General features: G+C 43.2%; 3 protein-coding genes across 16 annotated transcripts in view; all 3 read right to left on the minus strand.

Moving 5' to 3' along the window:
- Positions 1 to 470: 470 nt before the first annotated feature.
- Positions 471 to 4,517, minus strand: si:ch73-15b2.5 (rho guanine nucleotide exchange factor 19). Its single transcript, XM_042088400.1, has 13 exons — positions 4,206 to 4,517; positions 3,877 to 4,032; positions 3,645 to 3,709; positions 3,290 to 3,552; positions 2,928 to 3,088; positions 2,553 to 2,705; positions 2,016 to 2,145; positions 1,857 to 1,931; positions 1,499 to 1,591; positions 1,242 to 1,402; positions 843 to 1,007; positions 651 to 727; positions 471 to 567 (listed from the first exon to the last, which is right to left on the minus strand). Exons 1-12 carry the CDS (start codon positions 4,358 to 4,360, stop codon positions 682 to 684), a joined length of 1,623 nt encoding a protein of 540 aa, XP_041944334.1. The 5' UTR covers positions 4,361 to 4,517; the 3' UTR covers positions 471 to 567; positions 651 to 681.
- An 81-nt stretch (positions 4,518 to 4,598) lies between these two features.
- Positions 4,599 to 16,526, minus strand: ddi2 (DNA-damage inducible protein 2). Of its 4 annotated transcripts, none has more exons than XM_042088398.1 (10): positions 16,079 to 16,526; positions 14,820 to 14,946; positions 13,647 to 13,958; positions 11,080 to 11,206; positions 10,657 to 10,784; positions 10,266 to 10,394; positions 9,696 to 9,799; positions 9,111 to 9,303; positions 8,067 to 8,117; positions 7,609 to 7,748 (listed from the first exon to the last, which is right to left on the minus strand). In XM_042088398.1, exons 1-9 carry the CDS (start codon positions 16,214 to 16,216, stop codon positions 8,107 to 8,109), a joined length of 1,269 nt encoding a protein of 422 aa, XP_041944332.1. In that variant the 5' UTR covers positions 16,217 to 16,526; the 3' UTR covers positions 7,609 to 7,748; positions 8,067 to 8,106. The 4 variants fall into 4 exon arrangements, with proteins under 4 accessions (XP_041944331.1, XP_041944330.1, XP_041944332.1 ...); XM_042088399.1 differs by having other exon boundaries at positions 7,617 to 7,745; XM_042088397.1 differs by lacking the exon at positions 8,067 to 8,117 and having other exon boundaries at positions 4,599 to 7,745.
- Positions 16,527 to 17,162: 636 nt separating this feature from the next.
- cadpsb (Ca2+-dependent activator protein for secretion b) overlaps positions 17,163 to 21,409 on the minus strand; it is an 87,695-nt gene continuing 83,448 nt past the window's right edge. For all 11 annotated transcript variants that reach the window (XM_042088395.1, XM_042088391.1, XM_042088386.1 and 8 more), the window contains 2 exons: positions 18,778 to 18,882; positions 17,163 to 18,506 (listed from right to left, as the gene is read on the minus strand). In XM_042088395.1, the coding sequence (XP_041944329.1) occupies positions 18,330 to 18,506; positions 18,778 to 18,882 (282 nt within the window). In that variant the 3' untranslated portion in view covers positions 17,163 to 18,329. The remainder of the gene's footprint in view (positions 18,507 to 18,777; positions 18,883 to 21,409) is intronic.

The raw sequence follows: 21,409 nt of genomic DNA on the forward strand, positions 1-21,409 counted from the left end.
TGCATAGAAGCCATAATAAGGCCATATCTGTGTATTATTTGAAATTTTAGGCTATGGTATGTTTATTTTTTCTTCACACGGGATGTTAGTGTGCCGTGGGACATTTTAAGTGTCAAAAGTGTGCCGTGGCACAAAAAAGGTTGAAAAACACTGCTCTAATACTTGTTATTACATCCTTGAAACATTCTGTATGTACGATACTGATTCTTAGCTGCCCTTTGTGGGAATTATTAGAGATCACATACAGGCCTAGAATCGTCTACTTCAATGGCTGGGAAACAACCTGTGCATCCTTGATATGAGTGCAAATTATAAAATTTTCGTAAGATTACCATATATGGAATATCTGAATCTCCTCTGTACGTAAAAGGCCACAATAAGAGTAAGCCATCTATTTATAATATATTTACATTTATAATAAATATGAATAAATGCATTCATAAGACAAGCTGTAACTTATTTTGAAATACATTTTATTTTATTGTTAATTATTGCTTACAATTTCTTCAAGAAATACAATTAAAAACAATATTTTTGAAGGCATGTCTTGTCAATGCGCTCACCACTCTAAAAATTGAGAAAATAATATACTGTTTAATTAGAATATTACAGACCTAGAACACAATCCACACAAAGTATCCTCAAGTTACCTTTACTTCAGCACAGCAGTCCAGTGCCTCGTCATGTCTGTCCATTGAGAGCGTTGACCCAAACATCCTTCTCATTTCTGTCCATAAATGGTACAATTTTACACAGCATGTTTTTTCAATTAATGTGACACCAGCAATAATTTAGTCCTGGTTATGCCTGAGAACAGAACACGTATGAACCCGGCTCGTTACCGTGTGCTTGCCACCAGAATGAGGGCTGTGGCAGCCCCAGTGTGGTTTGGAGTCAAGCGGAGCAGGAAGGATTCTGCTGGAAGGCCAAGCACATCTGTTTTTAGGTCCTCTGTGTGGACATTATGAGGGAACAAGGCATAGTCTTGAACACAGAATCGGCCTTCCCTAGGAGGTAAACAGCAGGGAGAGATACAGCTTCAAAACTAATTTCTGAACTTACCAAGTATGACCTTAAAGGTAATTAAGAGGGAAACGGATATGTTCAAATATGCATAAAAAAAAGAAAATCCAGACAAACTGGTAGGAAAGCTGCTTGATCAAATACAACTGAATCCTTAACTGAATGCGTTTCAAATATAAAGTCTAGGCTACTGCTATGACTCAAAGACAAAGTCGTACTTCTGTGCAGAGAGGAGCAGCAGATCACTGAAAAGATGCATGTAGACCTCAGAGAAGGACACCACGGAGCCCACAGTCGGGCGGCCCCTTACTGCTGTCTTAAGCTGTCTTAGCCGTCCTTTATGGATGAGCAAGCGGCCATGTGTGATCAAAGGGATGGCCTGAGGAAGGAACCGAGGTTAGAAAATAAGTACAATTACTATGTGCTATTTGCAGAGCAATGATCAAATGTAATGCAAGGAAAAAAATAGGAGAACCTTAATTTGGCCAAAGTCTACGAGTTTCTCAAAGCGGACAAGTTCTTCTGTCTGCTTCATGAGCAGAACGTTGCGGTTACACTTGTTCACAATCTAAAGACAGGACAGCAGGTAAAATAACGCATACATTTGAAATGTGTTAATACATTCACATCACATATGTATCAGTGAGTGAGTACAGGTGCAAGGCATCTCGTACAGCAGCTAGTTTAGTACAACATCTTTCATAGCACATTCTCCCTACTGGTTGTATAAAAGAAGACTAGATAAATGCTCTTTTCCATATGTGACAGAAGTGGTAATCAGTTTGTATATTGTGGTGTGTGTGGTGCATATGAGCAGAGAACAGCTGTTGTACCTCATGGATAGCAGAAATGGCTTCAGTTAAAGGCCCAAATGATAACGCCTCTGGGTCAGTCAGCTTCAATATAGCCTGACAGACAGAAGAAAAACATCAATCATACATCACACTTGATTGCAATGCAGTCAAATACCATGAATAGTTTCTAATCAACACCTGCAAAATGAGCTTAAGTCTGGTGATCCTCTGGAAGGGGAGGACCAGGAAGGACTTCAGGGTCTGTCTCTGACACTGCGGCTGCTTCTCCAGAGAGAGCAGCACTGACACAAACCTGTGGTTCTCCTGGCTGAAGTCAAGTGAAAATTCATATATTTATTTATTATTGGGGATTGTCCAACATTCATAGAAAATGATTGTGTGGATTAAAATGAGGGAGGCCTGTCAATGTTCATTTCTTCAGCTATGAAATTAATCCATGGGAGCGGGCTATACATGTGAATGCATTTCTTTTTCTTCATTCTTCTTGATTCTGATTCATTGGGCTATTGGACACTGTAGTTAATGCATGTAGTAAATACATGGTTTTGTTTTTTGTTTTTTAATTGGCATAGAACACTCATGTGGTTTATACACAATGCAGCTAATACACAGGAAATTACAGTAAGGGAAGCAAGATGAACTGAGAAGAGGACAGAGAATCACATGTGAACATGATGGCAACAAGAAGAAAGACATGAAGAGGATGACACATACGTCAGTTCAGAGATCAGTGTCTCTTGATACATCATGTTGGTGACATATGGCACATAGACTTGATGCAGTTCCACCCGGTGACGAAAAACAATGTCCCCAAATTGTGTCATCACCACATTGTCAAGGAAATGGCTCTCCAGATCAATCAGAAATCTGTTGAGATCATATCACAGACATGCCACTCAGGATACAATCAGGTGGTTATTTGGCTCCTTACGAAAGGCCAATTGGTAAAGTAATCTATTTTGGAGGGTTATTTTCAGACACAGAAACAATCACTTTCACCTTCTCCTGAGTACTGACCTATAGGCTTGTTTGGCTTGCAGCTATACAGCCCAGTGTAATTGTAAAATAGTATCAGGACACTCTCCATACCTCTGACTAACCCCACAGACACTGCGGAGGCTAGAGAAGAGGATGCGATGCTCAGCAGAAGACAATGTGTGCCGGAGCTCCTCAGAGCACTGGAAATGATCCACTGCAACCCTCAGGCTCTTCAGATAGGATGCTTCAGATGTCAGCAGTTCAAACATGACCTTAAGGCAAGGACAAAATATTAAACAAGGAGGCATACTGTAATATTTGATTCTTGCCACTGGAATGTCAAGCAACTATTGATGGCTTACATTTACAGTGAATTGACCATGTGTACATTCTGAAATATAAACAGAATATAGTAACAGGGTAAATGCTTTTTAGTAAAACATACACCCCTTTTCGTGCATTTGGTTACTGACCTCCTGCTGCCTGACCTGTGTGGCAGTCAGCACCTTGAGCAGGCCCTGCTCTTGTACTATTGGGAGATCCTGCCATAATGAGTATGTGCTCTTATCCCGTAGCACACGAGTGGGGGATGGAGACGGCGTAGCAAGCCTGTAGGACTCTGGACTCTGCAGACCTGGTAGACACTGGGAAACCACCAGGTTAGCCAGACCAGCCTGTTGTACCCTCTGCAGACCAGCTTTCACAGACACCACTAGGTATTCCTGATAGAGGGGTACTGCAGTTGAGGTGAGAAGGGTGATTAGTGCATGGAGAGAAGTGAGGAAGTACTGTAGCCTAATAGTCCAACATAAACATGAAGGCACTTACAGTTATGAAAATATTTGGTTTCAAAGTACCCATCACTGAACTTGTCCATATCTCTTGTAAAGTCACTAGAAAAAGATATGAATAATTTACGTATTAAACACATTTCTTCACTGCCATTTGTGGTGGATGTTAAAGATTTAAAACAATAGACTAGAGTAGGTAGTGAATAGCATATTGCCTCAATCAAATTCTGAATTGTGTTTGGTTATATTTGGCCACATTCGTCGCTCACCAATCTCCTTCCTTATTGTCCAACTGATGAGAGGAAACATCCTGTGATTTATCGGACGTTTTGTCAGTGATTGTGAACAACTGATGCGGGGTAAAGAACAAAGCTCCTTCCTTCAAACTCCACGTGGGTGAGACCGCCAAAGACCTCAGAGCAGCGCTACGGACAAATGTGGTAGGAGATACACGTTAATGTTAATGTTTTACATTGCACCATGTAATACTACCTCTGGCGAGTGACCACTGAGCAGTAAATAGTCCCTTTTTTAGTGACCTGATTCAACTGACACTCAATTCTCCTAACAAACGAAGCATGCAGAGCTGGTGACTCACCCAATCATGTTCGATTCTCCTTTTTTCACATGAAGGCCTCGGGCCTCCGCAATTCCAGCAGGAGTGACCTCAGCATCAGTTTCCTCGTTGCAGGTTGAAATGCCTGTTCGACCATGATGTTCTTTGTGTAAGTTCTGATATGAAAGTTGATCCATTGTAAGCCTAGCCTACTGGATGCTATTCTGATCTATAGCCCTACTAAACTACACTACTCCTGGTGTCTGTTGGCTTGTTAACACGGTCTCTGCGAGATTTATATTCAACAAGCTTGTCTTCAAACAGTTCGACCTCCTTTCATTCACCTGTGTAGCCTATGTTTTACGTCACGTGATAGGTGACGTTTGTCCTTGGCATTAGCTAAAGTTGAAACATGAAAATCACACAAGACAAGAATAAAATATAAAGAACCAGTTTTTATTTATTTTTTCAAATCGTATACAAGATCAAACAGAGTAACTGAAATATTCTGAATGTTGTTGCTACCTGGCCCGAGACTACATTGAAAATGCACAGATATGACAAGACACATGTCTGAAGGACGTGACAGCTGGAAAGGATTCGCCAGGACTATGACATTACTTACGATATTCGGCCAATTAAAAACAATACACATATTAGGGTAAATCATCGGGATATAATGGAGACTGCCATGACATTCCTGGAGAGATCGCTGTGTGTACTCCACAGAACTGATGTTCTATCACAATTTCACATAAAAAAAAAAAAAACTTCTACTCACCACACTCACCCTTTCATAACAATGTTTTTTATTTTTTTAATAATAACCAAGAAAAAAACCCAACCCTTTATCACTTAACGTCAAAGACAAAATATGATGATGGAAAGCATTTTTTTTCCTGTGGGTGTACACAAGATACACACATCAAGTTATCCAGGATTGGCAACAAAGAGAAAAAAAAGATTATTGCCTGAAATGAAGATGAAAATAAGACACAAAAGCACCTCTATAGTCTGTCCCCAAATTTCCACAGTGTGTAATCACCACAGTTTGAAAAATAGTTTGGATAATGCAAGTTGTATATTTATATTCTGTATCTGGAAAGAAAAAGACCCATTGTAATCTGATGACAGTCAAAGTTGTACAAAAACAGTGGCATTAGCAAATTTATGGACAGAGCAAATATGCTTTGTGAGATTCTCCAGTCATGAGATTCTCCAGCCTGTGCATGGGTATGGCAGTCTTGGCTGCATTCTATACTGCCTACACAGCACATGAAAATGAATTCTCCCACATCCTCAACCTCAGTATCTCGGAACATTTGTTCTATTTCAGGAGATAAAGTTTCCAAGGGGCTTTTTGCTCTTTATAGAGGGAAAAGCCTCTGTCCTTCCAAAATTCCCTCTAGATTTGTTTTTGCCAGATGATGCTCATGATTATAAAGAGCATTCATATACACTCTTAATTATTATGATCCATCATCAAGAGACCCTTTCCGTTGATAGACAAGGCAATGTCTTCACAAACATACTGAAAGCCTGCAACTTAAATCACCACTCAAATCCCAACATTGACAGTGTTGGCTGTTGACTGACTGCTGGGAACCTGCAGAGGCTACATGCAAACATTTGCCAAAAAGTGCACACCCTCTGACATCAAAGCTGATGGAATCACCTACTCAAACATGTCTATGGACCCACCACACGTGCACATAAATTCTGCATTAACACAGAGAGAGAGAGAGCAAGACTGACTGAACACCAGTGGACTAGAGAAGAGACCAGGCCCACAGGGTGTCGTGAGTGGTAGGAGAGGTCGTGCTACGCATATCAGACAGACTAAGGTCTGTCAGTGGGTGGCTCTAGTCTATGTGGGCACACTGATCTTGCGTGCCAGCAGCAGCAGCAGCGCCAGCTCCACACAGCCCTGGGCCTGCTCCAGCGCCTGGACCGCCTCCTGCGCCGAGAAGCCAGCCGCCTGGACTCTCTGGATGTCCTCTGCAGGGAAGCGCTCGGCCGCCGGGGTGGTGGGGGCGGCGGGAGCAGCAGGAGCAGCGAGAGGGCTGGGAGTGGAGGGGGCAGGAGAGGCTGAGCAGCCGCCCACAGGCTCTTCGATGGAGGAGCCCACGGCCAGAGAGAGGGGTCTCTGCTGGTCGGATTGGCCGGAGGGCAAGTCAGGGGCGTCGGCGCCGGAGTCCCGGCCGTCCGCCTCCCCCCTCCCCTGCTGACCCTCGGGGGGCTCACGTTCGGTCATGTCCTCCTCAGGTGGGAGGGCCTCTTGCGCCTCCGACCGGCCATCTCTCTCATCGCAGTCCCCCATGTCCACCAGGGGGTGTGTGTCTGGCCGGCAGCCCACTGCTTCTTCTCTTTCTGGAGCCTCAGCCAAGTCACCAGCGGGTGCCGGGATGTCCGCGCTGTGCCCTGGCTCAGTTTCAGATGGGCATGGGGGCAGTGTTTCGTCGGTGTCCGGCGCATCCTGAACCGGAGCAGGTGAATTAGCAGTAGAGGGCGTTTGCTGATCCAAGCCATCAGCATCCAGTCTGCCAGTAGGGGGAGAGAGAGCGCGGTTGGACACCAGCAGCTGATGGAGCTCCTTCAAGGCCTGTGCCAGAGAGGGGATGTTATTGCTGCCATTGCTGCTGCTGCCATTGCCGTTGTTGCTGCTGCTGCTGCTGCTGCTGCTGCTGCTAGAGCTGCCTCCCTCAGGCTGGTCCCGCTCCAAGTCATCCTCCCGTTCTGGCTCCTCCATGCTCTCTTCTGAGGTGGACTGTTCTGAGGGCATGCAGGGTGGCGCGACAAGGCTTGGCGGGTCAAAGGTCTTTTTGGCGTCTGAAGTGACAAGAAGTGGTGAGCGCTTGCCCCCCGCGTCATGTCCGTTCTCTGGGGGCGGTGAGCACGTCCGTTTGGCAGCACTGGTCTTGCACAGGCCCATCTCCGGGTGAACAAGCTCCTTAGGAGGTAGGGGACAAGCCTCCCCAGACCCAGAGCTCTCCCTGTGCTCCGGTGTCTCCAAAGAGCCGAGCTCGAGTTTGTCCATTTCCGTGTGACTGTCCATATCCTCCACTGTGGCAGAGGCAGGCTCCTGACAGCTCAACCCAGGGCCCTGAGGTGGGGCACTGCTTGGGGAAGGAGTGTCAGTTGTCTTAAGACAAGGTTCATGGGGAGGGAGTGGGTCTTGTAGACTAGATGGAACAGAAGATTGTGTATCCTGATGGACAGATGGCACTGGATCTTGCATCTCTGGGGGTTGGGATGGGACAGGTGGCTGAACGGGCCGGGAACAGGATGGGACATTATGCTGACTTTCCTGAAGAGAGGATGGGGCAGGAGGCGGCTTCTCCTGGGCTAGTGGAAGGGGAACAGACCGCGGCGCGCTAGACGGGAGGAGAGGAGAGTCCAGATTGGGAGAGTTTGGCTCAGGGACATGGATGGGGGGCAGGGGGGTCGGTGCGGACTGGGAGCGGTCCAAGATCCGACCCTGGGCTCCTGAGGTGGAGGGAGAGGGACTAGGGGCTTTGCTGAATGGTTTGTAAAAGTGTTTTGGCGCTGATCGAGATGAGGTAGTTTGTCCATCTTCAGTGTCTACTGGAAGAGGGAAGAAGGCTTCATTGAATTTATTCAACAATTCAGAAGACGGTTCAGAAATACAACACACATACATGTAAACAGCAGATACAGCATGCTCTGAAAGCTGGAAAAAAAAAAATCTTGCTGTTCATGCAGAATGTGTTTTTGTGGTCACTGCAATCTGAGGAAATTTGTAAAAACAAAAACGTTCTCAATTCTGATGTTGCAATTAACTGACATTTTGTGACAGGCATCCATTGGATCAATAATGAACAACTTCATAAAAACACATTTAGTGGTTTTGCTGGGATGCATTGCTCTTGCGGCGTTTGTTACCTGGTTGGAAGGGCCCTCTCCAGCTGTCTCCACAAATGCATCAGTGCTGGCCTGCTCAGGGTTAGAGCGTACACACACACACCACACACAGCATGCAATGGGAGGCAAAAAGAGTTAGCACAAACACACACACACACACGCAAACATGTGGCCATCTGTCACAAATATCACTCAAGATGAGGCTGAAAGCCCAGGGTTAAGAATGTAAGTGTATTCCCAAGCATGCTAAATGAATCATCACCAGGACTTTTTCTAGACTAGCACAAGCTTTTGAACCCCAAAACCATTACTGTATCTAGTGCATAAACATGTGTCTATACTCTCTTCGGATTCCATAAGTAATACTGGTCACATGACTATGTTTGGTGTTCACAGCGTGCACACACACACACACGCATACACACACAGTGTGTGGGATTAGCTGAAATCAGACCTTCTGTTCATACCCCCAAATGGCTTAACTGCTTGCTGCTGTCTACAAGAAGTGTACATTCTATGTAGGACTGCACCAGGTAGCTTTTTTTCCTCCCAAGTACGAGCCGAGGTGCTTAAGTGTTGACATATTGTGACAGAAAGACGGCACATGGCAGTGTCCACAGCAGTCAGGCAAAAACCCAGCATGCAATCCATGGGTGCCTACCCTAAAGGGCTCTCCCAGATGGCCTGAACACTAAAGCCTTGGCTTTACTGCTCTGACTTTTACTATAAGACTACAGGAGTCTGATAAGGCTCCCTTACCTAGTGACTAATAGAGATGGATTGTTTTACCACTCTAAAGCCTCACCATTGGATTTCAGTAGTATTGCAAATTTACAAAAATAAATAACAAAATCAGACCAAAAAACAATCAATCAGATACTTGTTCTAATGAACTTACTTCAAGAGTTGTTTTCAAACCCAAACCAGCCTTACCGTTATAGCTAGATCATGGACAAACAAATCTCGGAACCCTCTAATTCATCCCAGATATGCATAAAAGTTGAAAAGCTGAAATGAAGTTAGGGATGCTTTAGAATCAACTCCACAAAATAGCATGCTCCTCACCGCTCTCCTGCACGGATCTCTCGATGGCCTCGGCCAGCTCGCGGTCAGCTATCTCTTCAGCTCTGGGCTCCTCACGGCCCTCCGGACCGTAGGCCAACTTAGCGCACTCCGGCAGCTCTCCTTCGGGCAAGAAGCGTGTCTCTGAGCCCGTGGTGCCGATCAGAAGGACACTCTTCTTCAGGTCAATGGAGCACTGTGTCAGGGCACACAAGAAAGCAGAGATTCCACATCACCAAATGCATCTGCCTAGAAATGGACTTCCATCAGATTTATTGTGAGACTTGAAATGGCTAATCAAGTCCAAGTGACTGTGCTACACAGCATCGATCACTGGCTTAATGGGAAACATCATGTCAAACTACAGTAACATTTCCATGTTTTCATTTAGCAGCCGTTTTTATCCGAGTTACAAAGCTGAGAAATAACACTCAAGCTCCAATGCAGAGGTAGGAATTAATACTACATCAGTCAATACTATTATTAGAAGGTGAAAGTGCAGAAGACAAAAAAAACCTATTAGGTATTAAAATAAGTCCTATGTCATAACAATAAAATGAGCCATACTTTCTGCACATGCACACAAACCTGGTGTCTCTTCAGCATGTCCAGTCCCAGTAACATATCCATGGGTTGATCCTCAAGAATGGAGAAGGAGCAGGGCAGGAAATCCCCTTCTATCTGCACCTGAGCTGAAGCAGCAAAGCAAAGCAAAGCAAAGCAAAGCAAAGCAAAGCAAAGCAGTCACCACATGAAACACCACACCAAAATGACTACATAATGCAACTGTGTTAGTGTGTTTTCATTAGTAGAAAAAGCACTTTCAAAACAGTCTACTCAAAAAGAAATAATTCAGTGGGATCCCATTTGAGGTCATGGTCTTTATATAATGTGGTGCGACTGATTGTGATTATGCACTTAAAACGATTCTTTGTAAGCATAAAGGCCAATCTGTTCTCCAGCAATGAATTGGTGCAGAAAATTAAAGTCACTCGGTCTACATTTGGAGCCAGCTCCAGCAGAAGCACAGTGTTTTTGGAATGATGGATTGGAATGTGGAAAGTCAAACAGCGGTTAGGATTACTATGACATGGTTACTAGTTGAAAACTGTTGTTAAAAAGAGCCGGGTGGTGCAGGCCCTTGCCCAGGGTATCTACCTAAGTGCACTCTGCCAATGATCTTCTGCGTGCCCACACCCTTGGCAATGCCAGCCCAGCGTCGGTCCACCAGCCGCATGATATTGCAGCGCTCTGCACATGCCTGGCTCATAATGGTCATCTGAGCACCTGGGAGAAATAGACACACAGACGTGAGATAGGATAAGAGAAGGTAAAAATTGGCAATGATGACCAAAGGGATGACCACAGATCAAGAAACAAGACACATTAAGAGCGTGGAAAAAAAGCATCCAAGGTGAACCCTAGAGATGTATTAGCTTGGTTTGAATGGAAGCATACTATGATGACACTTATGGCATTTCAGTGACGCACACACACACACACACACACTTCCCTGAGAGTGGCTGACAAATGGATTTTTGAAAGCTACCTGAATCCACAAAGGCCTTGACAGGATGTCCGTTTACTTTGCAGTTGATGTACAGCATGACCACCTGACCAAAGCTCTCAGGTGCCTCCTCCATAGCAATAGTCATGTTTTCCTCAATGTTGTGCTGTCTATGTTACAAACAAACAAACAAGAGACTGATTTGTACTGTATAATGTAATACTTCTTTACACATGGTAGTTGCGGGATTTCTGAAGGTAAAAAATAGTGAAAGGCTGATTTTATTACCCTGGACAAACAGCAGAGGGAGACAAATAAAAGGTCTGAGAGTAAACACGCTGACCAATCAAAGGTGGGGCTCCCTCGTGCTCCTCAGAGCTGGGACCCCAGACCTGCTTATCCAGTGACTGAGATTCCAGCTCAACCTCGTGTGACCTTTTGGGTGTATGCGTATGCGCGCTTCACCTGATATCCTCCTCTATTTTGGCCTGGGCCTCCAAGTCAAAGGGGTCGGCTGTGAGCAGTCGGATCCTTTCCTGCTCCCTGCGTGCACGGTCCTGTTGTTGCTCCTGTAGCACCTTGGTAAAACGCTCTGACAGAGCAGGAAATCAGAAGCAGGAGTAGAGTAAGCACCAACATGATAAGCAGCACACATTTGACATTTACAGCGTCACAAAAAAACATCCTAGATGACCAACAACGTAGATGTGACACTTAGACACAGTCAATGTTCTAGTCAAAGTTTTTCCGTTGATATTCTATCTATGATATTCATGCTCTAACTATTTAACTGTCTGAACATTTTGTGTAAATTGAACTTGCTAATAAGCAATGCTAAGGTGTGATTACACTGACCAGTGGTAGTAGTGGTAAAAGTTAAAGGTAGACCAAATAATTGGGCTGATTTTTTAAATTTTACAGCACGCTAGCCTAGCTCCTTAAAGGAGCTTTTTCTTCCAATTTTATACTACTTTTTCAACAAGTCAAAATAGACCTATGGGTTGCACAAAACATCCCTGAAGCTGTTAGCAAAAAATCCCTCTCGGATTACACATTATCAGCAGCTCCATTCTGGCCAGTTTCAGTCCCTTTTCAGAATAGGCTGTTTCTGGGGCCTGTTGCCTTAAATGAAAACAAGCTGTTGTTGGCCACGCCCTGCTCCGGAATTGATTTCATGTTTACGTCAACAGGCAGCATGGTCATAACGTAAGCCAGGAAATATGAGTCGGTGTCAGTGACATGGTGATGGATGATTCTCGACCAGAAAGCCTCCGACTGCCAGTGATAAAATGCAATTTGTTATGCAGAATATACAAACGTCATTGACGGTTCTGTTTGAATTTTCATAGTAAAATTGGATGTATGATGTATGATGGCCTAACAATGTTAAATGATAATGGGTAAAACTTTAATTGGGTCTATATATATGCCCAGTAAAGTTGATGTAGCCTATTCAAAAGTTTAAAATCATTGCAAAAGCAAAGGAAATTGGCTGCCTATTACCGGGTAGGCTGGGTCGCTTCCTGCCACGGTATATGGCCTTTGGCCTCGTACCTACGGCCGAAATACAGCCGCGGGGATATCGTTTACCCCACTCCCACTCGTGTCATATTGCTTAAATATGCCAACAAGAACGAGACGTGTCCTGGGGAGTTTCTGTTTGTATACTTGAAATATGGATGATATCAGGTGCGTAAAAGACGTTTGGATATTTTGTGTAGCCTACTACACAAAATACTGTTGATACTCTTTCGCATGGTGCTGGTTGGAAATGATAAGCTACGACCAAAATGGAGGATCTTCGACAAGAAGTTCCTAACCTAGTGGGTGGGAATTTTCAGATGGGGGTGGATAGTCAGCACCCTATATGGCTCTGGGTGTAGTAGTAGTATTCAAATTTCCCTTATTGTGACATCTCAATAGGGGAGATTTCTGACTAGCTCACAGAAGTGCATAGTTTCTGACATCAACCTCTCTAAACTAACCCACTAAAACGCATGGTTTTGTTTCACACCTGGAGTGTTTGTAGGAGCATCAGAGACCCAAATGGAAGTACAAAAACACAGAAAGGTTTGCTTAATATGGCCCCTTTAAGCCGATTAACAGGCAGGTGCATCTGTGGGCAGTCCAGTGTTGTTGTTACTGTGGAACACGTGTGACGCATGCTGCCTTGCTTGTGCCAATTAAACAACCAGCAGACTCCAGCCAGAACTTTTGAAAGAGTACAACAACATTGTTCCTGGGAGAAAACGGAAAGGCTTGTATTCTTATCATCTTATTAGTCTTTATCATGCAAGTCAGACCAAAAAAAAAAAAATCAGCTGCATATCGGCCATCGGCTAACCTTGATTTCTAAAGATCAGCATCGACCATAGAAAAACCTATATTGGTCAACCTCGACAGTGGTAGGTTTTTTGCTTGCTATGGCACAGCAGCAGAATGCCTGACGGGACTAGTGCTGAGCTAAGAACATGGCAGGACATGGTTGATTCCAGTTGGTTTCTACTTCCAGAGTGTAATGCGATACTCATCAGTGTCAGTTTAATGTTGTCTAGGAACATTTAAGGCATTCTGAGTGATTCTTTGTAGGGGCAGGACGTTCCATTCCATACAGAAGTGATCAATCCATGCTACTTAGCAATGACATAAACGCTGTTTAAAGGAACATGCCAACCTTTTGGGGAAATAAACTGATTTGCCGTCTATCCCAGAGTTAGATAAGAGGATAAATATCCTTCTCTTCTTTGTGTGTGCAATAACCCAGTCTGATACCGTTAGCCTAGCTTAGCATAATTCACTGGAAGTGGGTTAGACCAGTTAGCCTATAGCGCCCTTTCAGCTATAGGCTAACTGGTCTACCCCACATCCACAGAATTATGCTAAGCTAGGCTAAAGGTATCAGACTGGGTTCTCTCATGCAGAAAGAGAAGGATATGCATCCCCTTATCTAACTCTGGGGTGTATTGGGGGATCCTTCACAACACTCATAGAACGTTTAGAGAGAGGTGGACGTTGAGTCTGGCTGCTCTCACCCAGGTCTCCACTGAGTAGAGCCTCAGCCAGCGGAGGGTTCCTCTCCTTCAGCAGGGACAGCTCGTGGGGGTTAGCCAGCAGCATTTCTCTGAGCAGCGAGGGGTCGTCCAATCCCTGAGGAGAGGCGGGGGAGGCACCACCCGTGGCGGCAGGGGCAGCAGCAGCAGCAGCAGCAGCAGGAGCAGCAGCAGGGCCAGGGCGTTGCTGGGGTGTGTTTGTGCGCGGCTGTGCTGACTGTGGAGGCTTCCGTGCTGATTGGCCTCTGGAGGTGCCTGGGACTGCAATGCTGCTGAAGTCGATACGAGGAAGACCTAGGGAAGACAGCAGAAACAAAAAGAGAAAGTGCTGGTGACGATGACCCAAAGGCGGGTCACAAAAAATGACTACAAGGACATTTTGAGCTAGGCCACTTCCTCATACCGATTGCTCTACCTACATTCCAAATGCCAAATAGTTTAATTTCCTGTAAGCAGATTCTAAGGGGCATTTTCATGCTAAAAGCCTTAAGTGTATTTTTATTGCACCATAGTGGGTATGACCCTTTGCGTTGGCTTGTTTGCATTGGTCAGAATGCAACAATTACACTCAGGTCTGAGACCTCCAAAAAGAGGTGGTCTCTCGATCCGCATCTTCTGGACCAAAACTATTCAATAGTAGTCACAGGAATTTTACGTATTATTAATGTTGTATGCTCATCCTTTCCTTTATAGCCTACAATATAACACGCATCAGAAATCAGAATACTGTAACAGCAGAAAAGGCATGGGCCCGTGAGGAGCCCACAGTTATTCACAAGAAGTTATTCACAACTCCGCCCATGTCCAAGATTATTGCCAGTGGCACATATTTGCATTTCTTCTAACCATCATTGAAATATGAGAATGAGTCAGATAGCTCATCAAGACATTATTTTCCAGCCATGCTAATATTGTCCACAAATAAACAATCGACAGGTTAAAGATCAACCCAAGTGGCTCAGCATACATTGTAAAATGGTAAACGGCGCAGTCTTTTCTGAAGATAAACACCAAATGACCAATGAGTGCTCTTTACCAAATTTGGGACTGAACCTGAACTGAACCTTCATCATGTTACAACACTGTAACAACTTATTCCTTGCTGCTGACAAAAGTAATCAAACTAGTAATCAAACATCTATTGATATTGATTACCTGGGAAGGAAGGCTGAGCTGGAGGCCGTCTCTCTGCCTGTCTGAGCACCAGCACATCTCCATCCTTCAGGCCATAAGTCCCCAAGGAGCGGGTGGGGTCTCTTAAGGGTTGCTCTGCATAAGAGATCTGAGAAAGCAACAAAAACAACAAAGAATATGATTTACATAATGTAATAGACATGATGTCAGGATGTTTTTTACTGCTCTGAAAAGTAATACTGTGAGACATTTTAACTGACATTTGAAATAGACGAAATATCAAAAACATATAGACTATCAATTCATTACAGATACTGCTGGTGAAAATAACTTGAAAATTTGAATATTTTGTAGAGCCAATGTATAGTTATTAGCAACTGATGAGAAGAATGATTGAAAAGCATGTGGCACTCTGGCCCTCCTGCGAATCTGACTGGGTTCCAGTTATGTCAAAAGCATGAGGGGGCATAATATGACAACAGCCGTATCCACACTTGTGAGTGATTTTACTGTCAATGCATATACTCTCGTATACACAACCCAGTTTCCATTATCGAAGGACAAACTCAAAGCTTTTCATTTATTCAATTTGAGAGCTAACAGTTGGTTCATCAATATTTTCCAAGCTAACGTTAATGCCAGCTAACGTTAGCATCGTTTTGTTAATGTTACAGGTTTCAATATTTTTTTGAATGCATCATGAAACGTTAAAGAACAAAATACCATCAAAATCGCAGAAAACTTAATTTACAATATATTTCATTAATAGCAGGACTGGCATGTTTAAAGCTAGCTTGGTGCCTAACACGCTGTCTGGTTAGTAGCATCGCTATTGTCATGTCATGTTTACACCGGCTGTTAACACCGTTCAGCTAGGATTGACCATCATAGCCACCGCTCCACAGAGAACAGCAAAAAGCAAGGTCCAACTTTTCAAAGCTAGCTAGGTAGAGTCAATGGTATATTGTTACTCTATGTATCTGAAGTTATAATAGCAGCTCATTGACATTATGCATAAGACTCTAAAACTCGAGTGACTTTAAGCAGCTCAGACTTCACCAACAGGATAAATTATGAGGTCAAAACTCACTGATCTTTGGTAAACATGTTAGCATATTCAAGATGATTATTTGACTTGCTAAGTGGCTACTCTACGTTAACGTAGAAGTGAGCTACAGTTACTTCACTCGCTAATGTCAGTGACAAGCTAACGGTCTGGCTAGCTCAGTGACTAGACAGCCTGTTAGCTAGAGTAGTTGGAATACTTTTCAGGTGGTTACCTGGATCTCCCCGGCCGGTATTCCCGATTCTAATTCGCAAAGAGCCATGAAGTCCCTAAGTTCAAGGTCCGGGGACACCTCGAGGGCAAATGTCGTTTCCGAGCTGTCTCTCGGTGCGCAAAATACGGTCAACAGCATTGCGCCTAGGGTCACTTGAACCCGATTGAGAGTAGTGCTTCTCCCTCAATTAGCTAGCTAGCTTTTTGGCTTAGCCTTGTAGCGTTGCTGCTTTTTCAGTTTGTTTCAGTTTCACGTTTGATCCAGAGACGTTCCTCCACGACAATGATCAAAAACTCATCGTCAGTGTTTCGTTTAACTTGAAGTCGTTTTATATTTACATATATGATAACGTTATGCACGACAATACAACTCTTTATCCTCACAGTGGGTGTCCTGGTTTCTTTGAAATTTTCGTCTACCCACTGCCGTAAATTGTTCAAAACGCACTGACGTAAACTGTTTTGTGTGGATCTTTTGCTGTCTATGATCTTTTGTGGTAATGGGAAATCACAAATAAAAGGGCATCCTCTGTGGTAATGTTGCAACTCCCACATATGCATAATGTTGTCATATGCATTTATGTATACGTTTATAATGTTGTGTTATTTATTGTATAGATTCATGATCTGATATGCGTTTCTAACTTTGGTTTTCTCCCACAAACAAATATAGCCTACAGAAACGATATGTCAATGTAATTCTGCCTCCTTAGGCCGGTTCATATTTTGCACATTGTGTCTTTTTTGTATGACCAATTGTCACCTTATTTGATCGTGCACTGCTTTCACCATGGATATTTTGGCTTTGTTTAATTGTTTTAAAGTTGTTGTTTGTTTTGGGCCATTGTCAAGCGTCTACTTTCACTTTATTGTAAAATTTAAATGTCTCAATGTTGCCCCACTTCTGTGGTCTAGTAGGCCTAATTGTTAAGAAGACGATGATGTCATCGTCCTAATATAATAAACAACATAGGCTACATTAAAATCCTCCCCTGGAGGTCAGTTTCCCCCAAAATGTTATATTAAGTAGATATGTAACAATAATAATAGCCTATAAAAGAAAAGATGGAGACAGTGTGCATGAATGTATTTGTACAGTTATTTTTATTGAGAGGCCACAGCTCTTGCATATTACAACTGTTGGCTTTGATAAGGCAAAAGCAAGAATGAATTCACCAGCTAATTCACAGAAGAAAACAAAAAGCTTTTTTCGGAGAGGGTGGGAACCCACAGGCATGCATTGATGGCTCAGAGTGCAATGTACAGCGTTGTATGTACAAAAACAACAGTGATATCCAAATAAATGGCACATACCTCATTCTGCTTAACAAACCAAAATTTAGACAAGACAACTTCAGTTTGAAAAAACTCAAAATAAACTCTAAATACATTTTTTTTCAATGTTTTTTTCAAATGTTGAAGTGAATTTACTCCACCTAAATATGTAAATAAATAAAAAATAAATAATCTCCATGAGGCTGGAGTTATGATAATATTGCATTTCTGGAATACCAACTTTTTCAGTTTCAGATGGCTATCTTGTTGGTGAACTGCAACATTGACACAAGATGGAAAAATGGACAGTAAAATCATGGAGGCTAAAACATGAGGATGTGCAGACAGAGAGAAGACATTTACTCTGAAGAGCAGTGAACTAAAATACAGAGGTTTCTTTTTCAGTTTTGAAGCAGTTGGCATTCACTTAAAAAGAGACAAGACAAAAGAAAGGTCCACACACTCATCTTCACGACAATGTACAATAAATGTATGTAACAGTACGTCAAAGCGCCATATATGTATCGCATTGGACAAGGACACACCTAATAATCTCACTCAACATTGTCAAACAAATGGTACTCCATATTGCTTAGGAACACATAGAAACAAATTCTGAAATTAATGAATTGGAAAAAAAATGGTGCTATTTTTTTTATATCATGACACAGCTAAAACTGTTGAAGTTTCTTTTTTTAAGACTTTTCATTTTTTATTCTTTTTACTCAGTTACAATTACTATTCTTTTTTTTATTATTAGAGAGCTGTTTTCATGGGCGTTTTGAGTCAACAGAGAGGTCCTAGAGTGGCTAGTCTGAGTAAACAGAGTCATTACATGCATCATCAGTTACCAGGCGAAGTTAAAATGTGTTTAGGGTTCAGGAGTGGGGACGGGAGGGTGAGGTGTCAGAGGGCGGTAGTGGTGGCGGTAGTGGTGGTGGTGGTGGTGGTGGTGGGCACCGGTGGAGGTAAGTTCTCTAGTCATCCTCCTCATCCTCTTCATCACTGTCCTTCATGGAGATGCCCTGCATGCCGCCCTCTCTCACTGAGGCCGAGGCCTCCTCCACCGTCAGCCGGGTGCGCACCGTCTCATACATCTTGCTGTTGAGTGTGGAGTCCAGAACCCCCTGGAGACGGAAGTCTCTGTACTTTTTCTGTAAGAAGCACATTCCCAGACTTGGTCAGTCTGTCAGCTACATATCATTAACTATCAATCTAGCATGTTGCGTTGCTTTATACCATCGACAGAATAACGCTTATCCTACTTTGACAGACATTTCATTTTTAAGCCTGATACAGAGACAAATTACACCTCCAGTAACTAAAGAAAACTTCATGCATGCCATTACTGGGCCATACAATATATGGTTATCCCGTGAATTGGTTTCACACTTTCCCGTATGGAATTGTGGGGCAGGGCTTCACCTTTACAATCCTGATGAGGATTTTCAGCTGGTAGACGTGAAGCTGCTGTTCCATGCGTTCAGTGAGCCACGTACCCAGGAGGTTCATGGTCCCAGTGTACCATTGCTGAAACACACACAAATGCAGCGTTCTCCAGCAAAACACAAACGCACACAGACACCACACACAAACAGATACAAACAGGACAAAATGTCTGTCCTGACAAGATAAAAGTTATCACAGTCACATGCAACATGACACATAGCCAGACGGTAACAGTAACAATGACACGCCTTCACACTCATGCGCATCCTCTCTGAGAGGATTGCTGGCTCTATGAAGTTGCACATGCGCACACACGCACACACACACACACACACACACACACACACACACACACACACACACACACACTACACATCTATTTGAACGCATATGAAGTCAACATGTGCAGGACATGTTGACACAGACACAAACGCACACTGAATTCTTATTAGTTTAGGATGGGCTGATCTCTAAAAGGCTTGTTTTCCACTGTCAACTAAGAAGACCTTGAATCTGCAAAAGAAGGATATAGTAAAAATCATGTGTATAAAATTACATATTGCTCTGCTGTGATGTCAAAGTGAATTCAAGGCACTGCTTCCACCACGAGAGGGCACTAAAGATACAGTAGGCTCCACTTGGAAATCCGGTGGCTTGCCAGCTACTACTTGTTCTGTGGGCCTTTTTAGGTCCAATATCTGTACTGACATTTATATACTGTATGCATCTGCTACTACTTAAAAGTTATTACTTTTAAATTATCCAGAAATGTAGCAGACAATAAAGTGCTCTATCATAAAACTTTCTAAGAAATTCTGTCAAGTGTTGCCCATGAACGTAATCAAAAGTAAAACAGAATATGAACTTATGGTATTAAATGACAGACTAAATTAAACTCTTTGTATGAATAGTTTTGATGACATAACCAGACAACCCTGTACGGTAACCAGTGAAAGTGAAGTAAAACACATGGTTGAAAGAGTATGAGAGTGTAAGTGTGCAAAGTAAACCCACAGGCAACAATGAGCAGTACTGTTTTCTTCAACCATTTCTGTAATCTTAAATCCGTAATGCAATTAGAAATAGCACACAGCAAATATGGAGGTTAAATCCAAAAAGTCTGTAAGCTTCTCAGATAAAAGAGAACAGCACATTTATGAATGCATGAAAGGTTCTTACCTCATAATAGTATAAAATGCGACTCAAATCTTTGATATATGATTCTGTGGAGTGACTAGGCAGGAAAGAGCATTTACTTCGACCATCTGGGGTTGGAATAACTGTGGGTGATTACTGATGTGCCAGATCAAACATTAATTTAGAATGAAATCCAAAAGATTCTCAAGTGTCCACATAGCCCCAGACATCCTCAGAGATGTGTGCTATTATTGATTTACTCCAAGGCTTCCAGCTTTATAGTTTGACTGATCGATTTATTTCTTTGTTAATTGATTGACTGATTGAATTCATTGGGTGTAATTTTGGTTGCTTCATCTGATTAAGTGGTTCACTTCATATGATTAATTGAAATTGAACGGACTAAATCATGGCTTTGATTCATCATTTTGAGGATTGCCTGTCCACTTCACATAGTCCACTGAATCGTGCATCGCATGCAGGCAGGTTGAGCAGGCTGGTGGGTGCTAGTGGGAGTATTAGCTTGTGTGTGTGTAAGAGTGGGGCTTTGAGCAGAGGGTCATGCTAGTAGATGTACACAGGTAGATTATCTGATCTCAACTCATGCCACTCAACAGAATGTGATAAAACAGCAGGACAAAAGAGATAAGTTTCACTTTGTTGAGAGAAAAGAAAAAAAAGAAGGAAGAAGGTAATATAAGGCAGAAGGTGAGCAAGAGAGTTAGCAGATGAGGACGAGCAGAGCACACGGGTGAGAGATGGGAGGGGAGGGCAGTGTGAGAGGGGAGCACCCCACAACACTGGTGACGGACTAAACACGTAGTCAGATGTCTTGACCATGCATCATTGAAACAGGTTGCATAGTGTCAAAACGAGTGGACGGGGGTGAATGCTGCACAGCACAGACGTTCAGCCTTAAAAGGACAGATTGTGCGCTGAACGCAACAGTCTGCCCTTATGAAATATACATGCAATACAAAATAAATAGACAAAACACAGCCCTAAAATGTCCTAAGAAAACACACAAATCACGTGTGTGTCCCACACACTTGGTCATGAACACACACTCACGCATATGATAGCACAGACATCAATTAACACATAGCTTAAAAGTTGAGCCCTGACACAAATGTATATGCAGCACGACACACTGCCAATGAGACAATGCTTCACCACGCTCATTTACAACTCTCTCACACACACACACGCATGCACGCACGCACCACACACACACACACACACGAGAACACACGCACACACACACACACACACACACACACACACACACACAGAACACAATTCAGCAAAACATCAGTGAAAACAAAGACCACACATCAGCGTACATGTATCACCAGGGATTATTTCTGTTTAGAGGGCAGTGCTCTCAGTCTTTGACACTCACAGGTCATAGCTGATGTAAAAAACAACAGGTTTTCAGTTAGTTAGGTAGTTGCTAAGGAGACTAATCAGA

This window comes from Alosa sapidissima, chromosome 4 (assembly GCF_018492685.1).
Source record: "Alosa sapidissima isolate fAloSap1 chromosome 4, fAloSap1.pri, whole genome shotgun sequence".
Taxonomy (NCBI): domain Eukaryota; kingdom Metazoa; phylum Chordata; class Actinopteri; order Clupeiformes; family Clupeidae; genus Alosa; species Alosa sapidissima.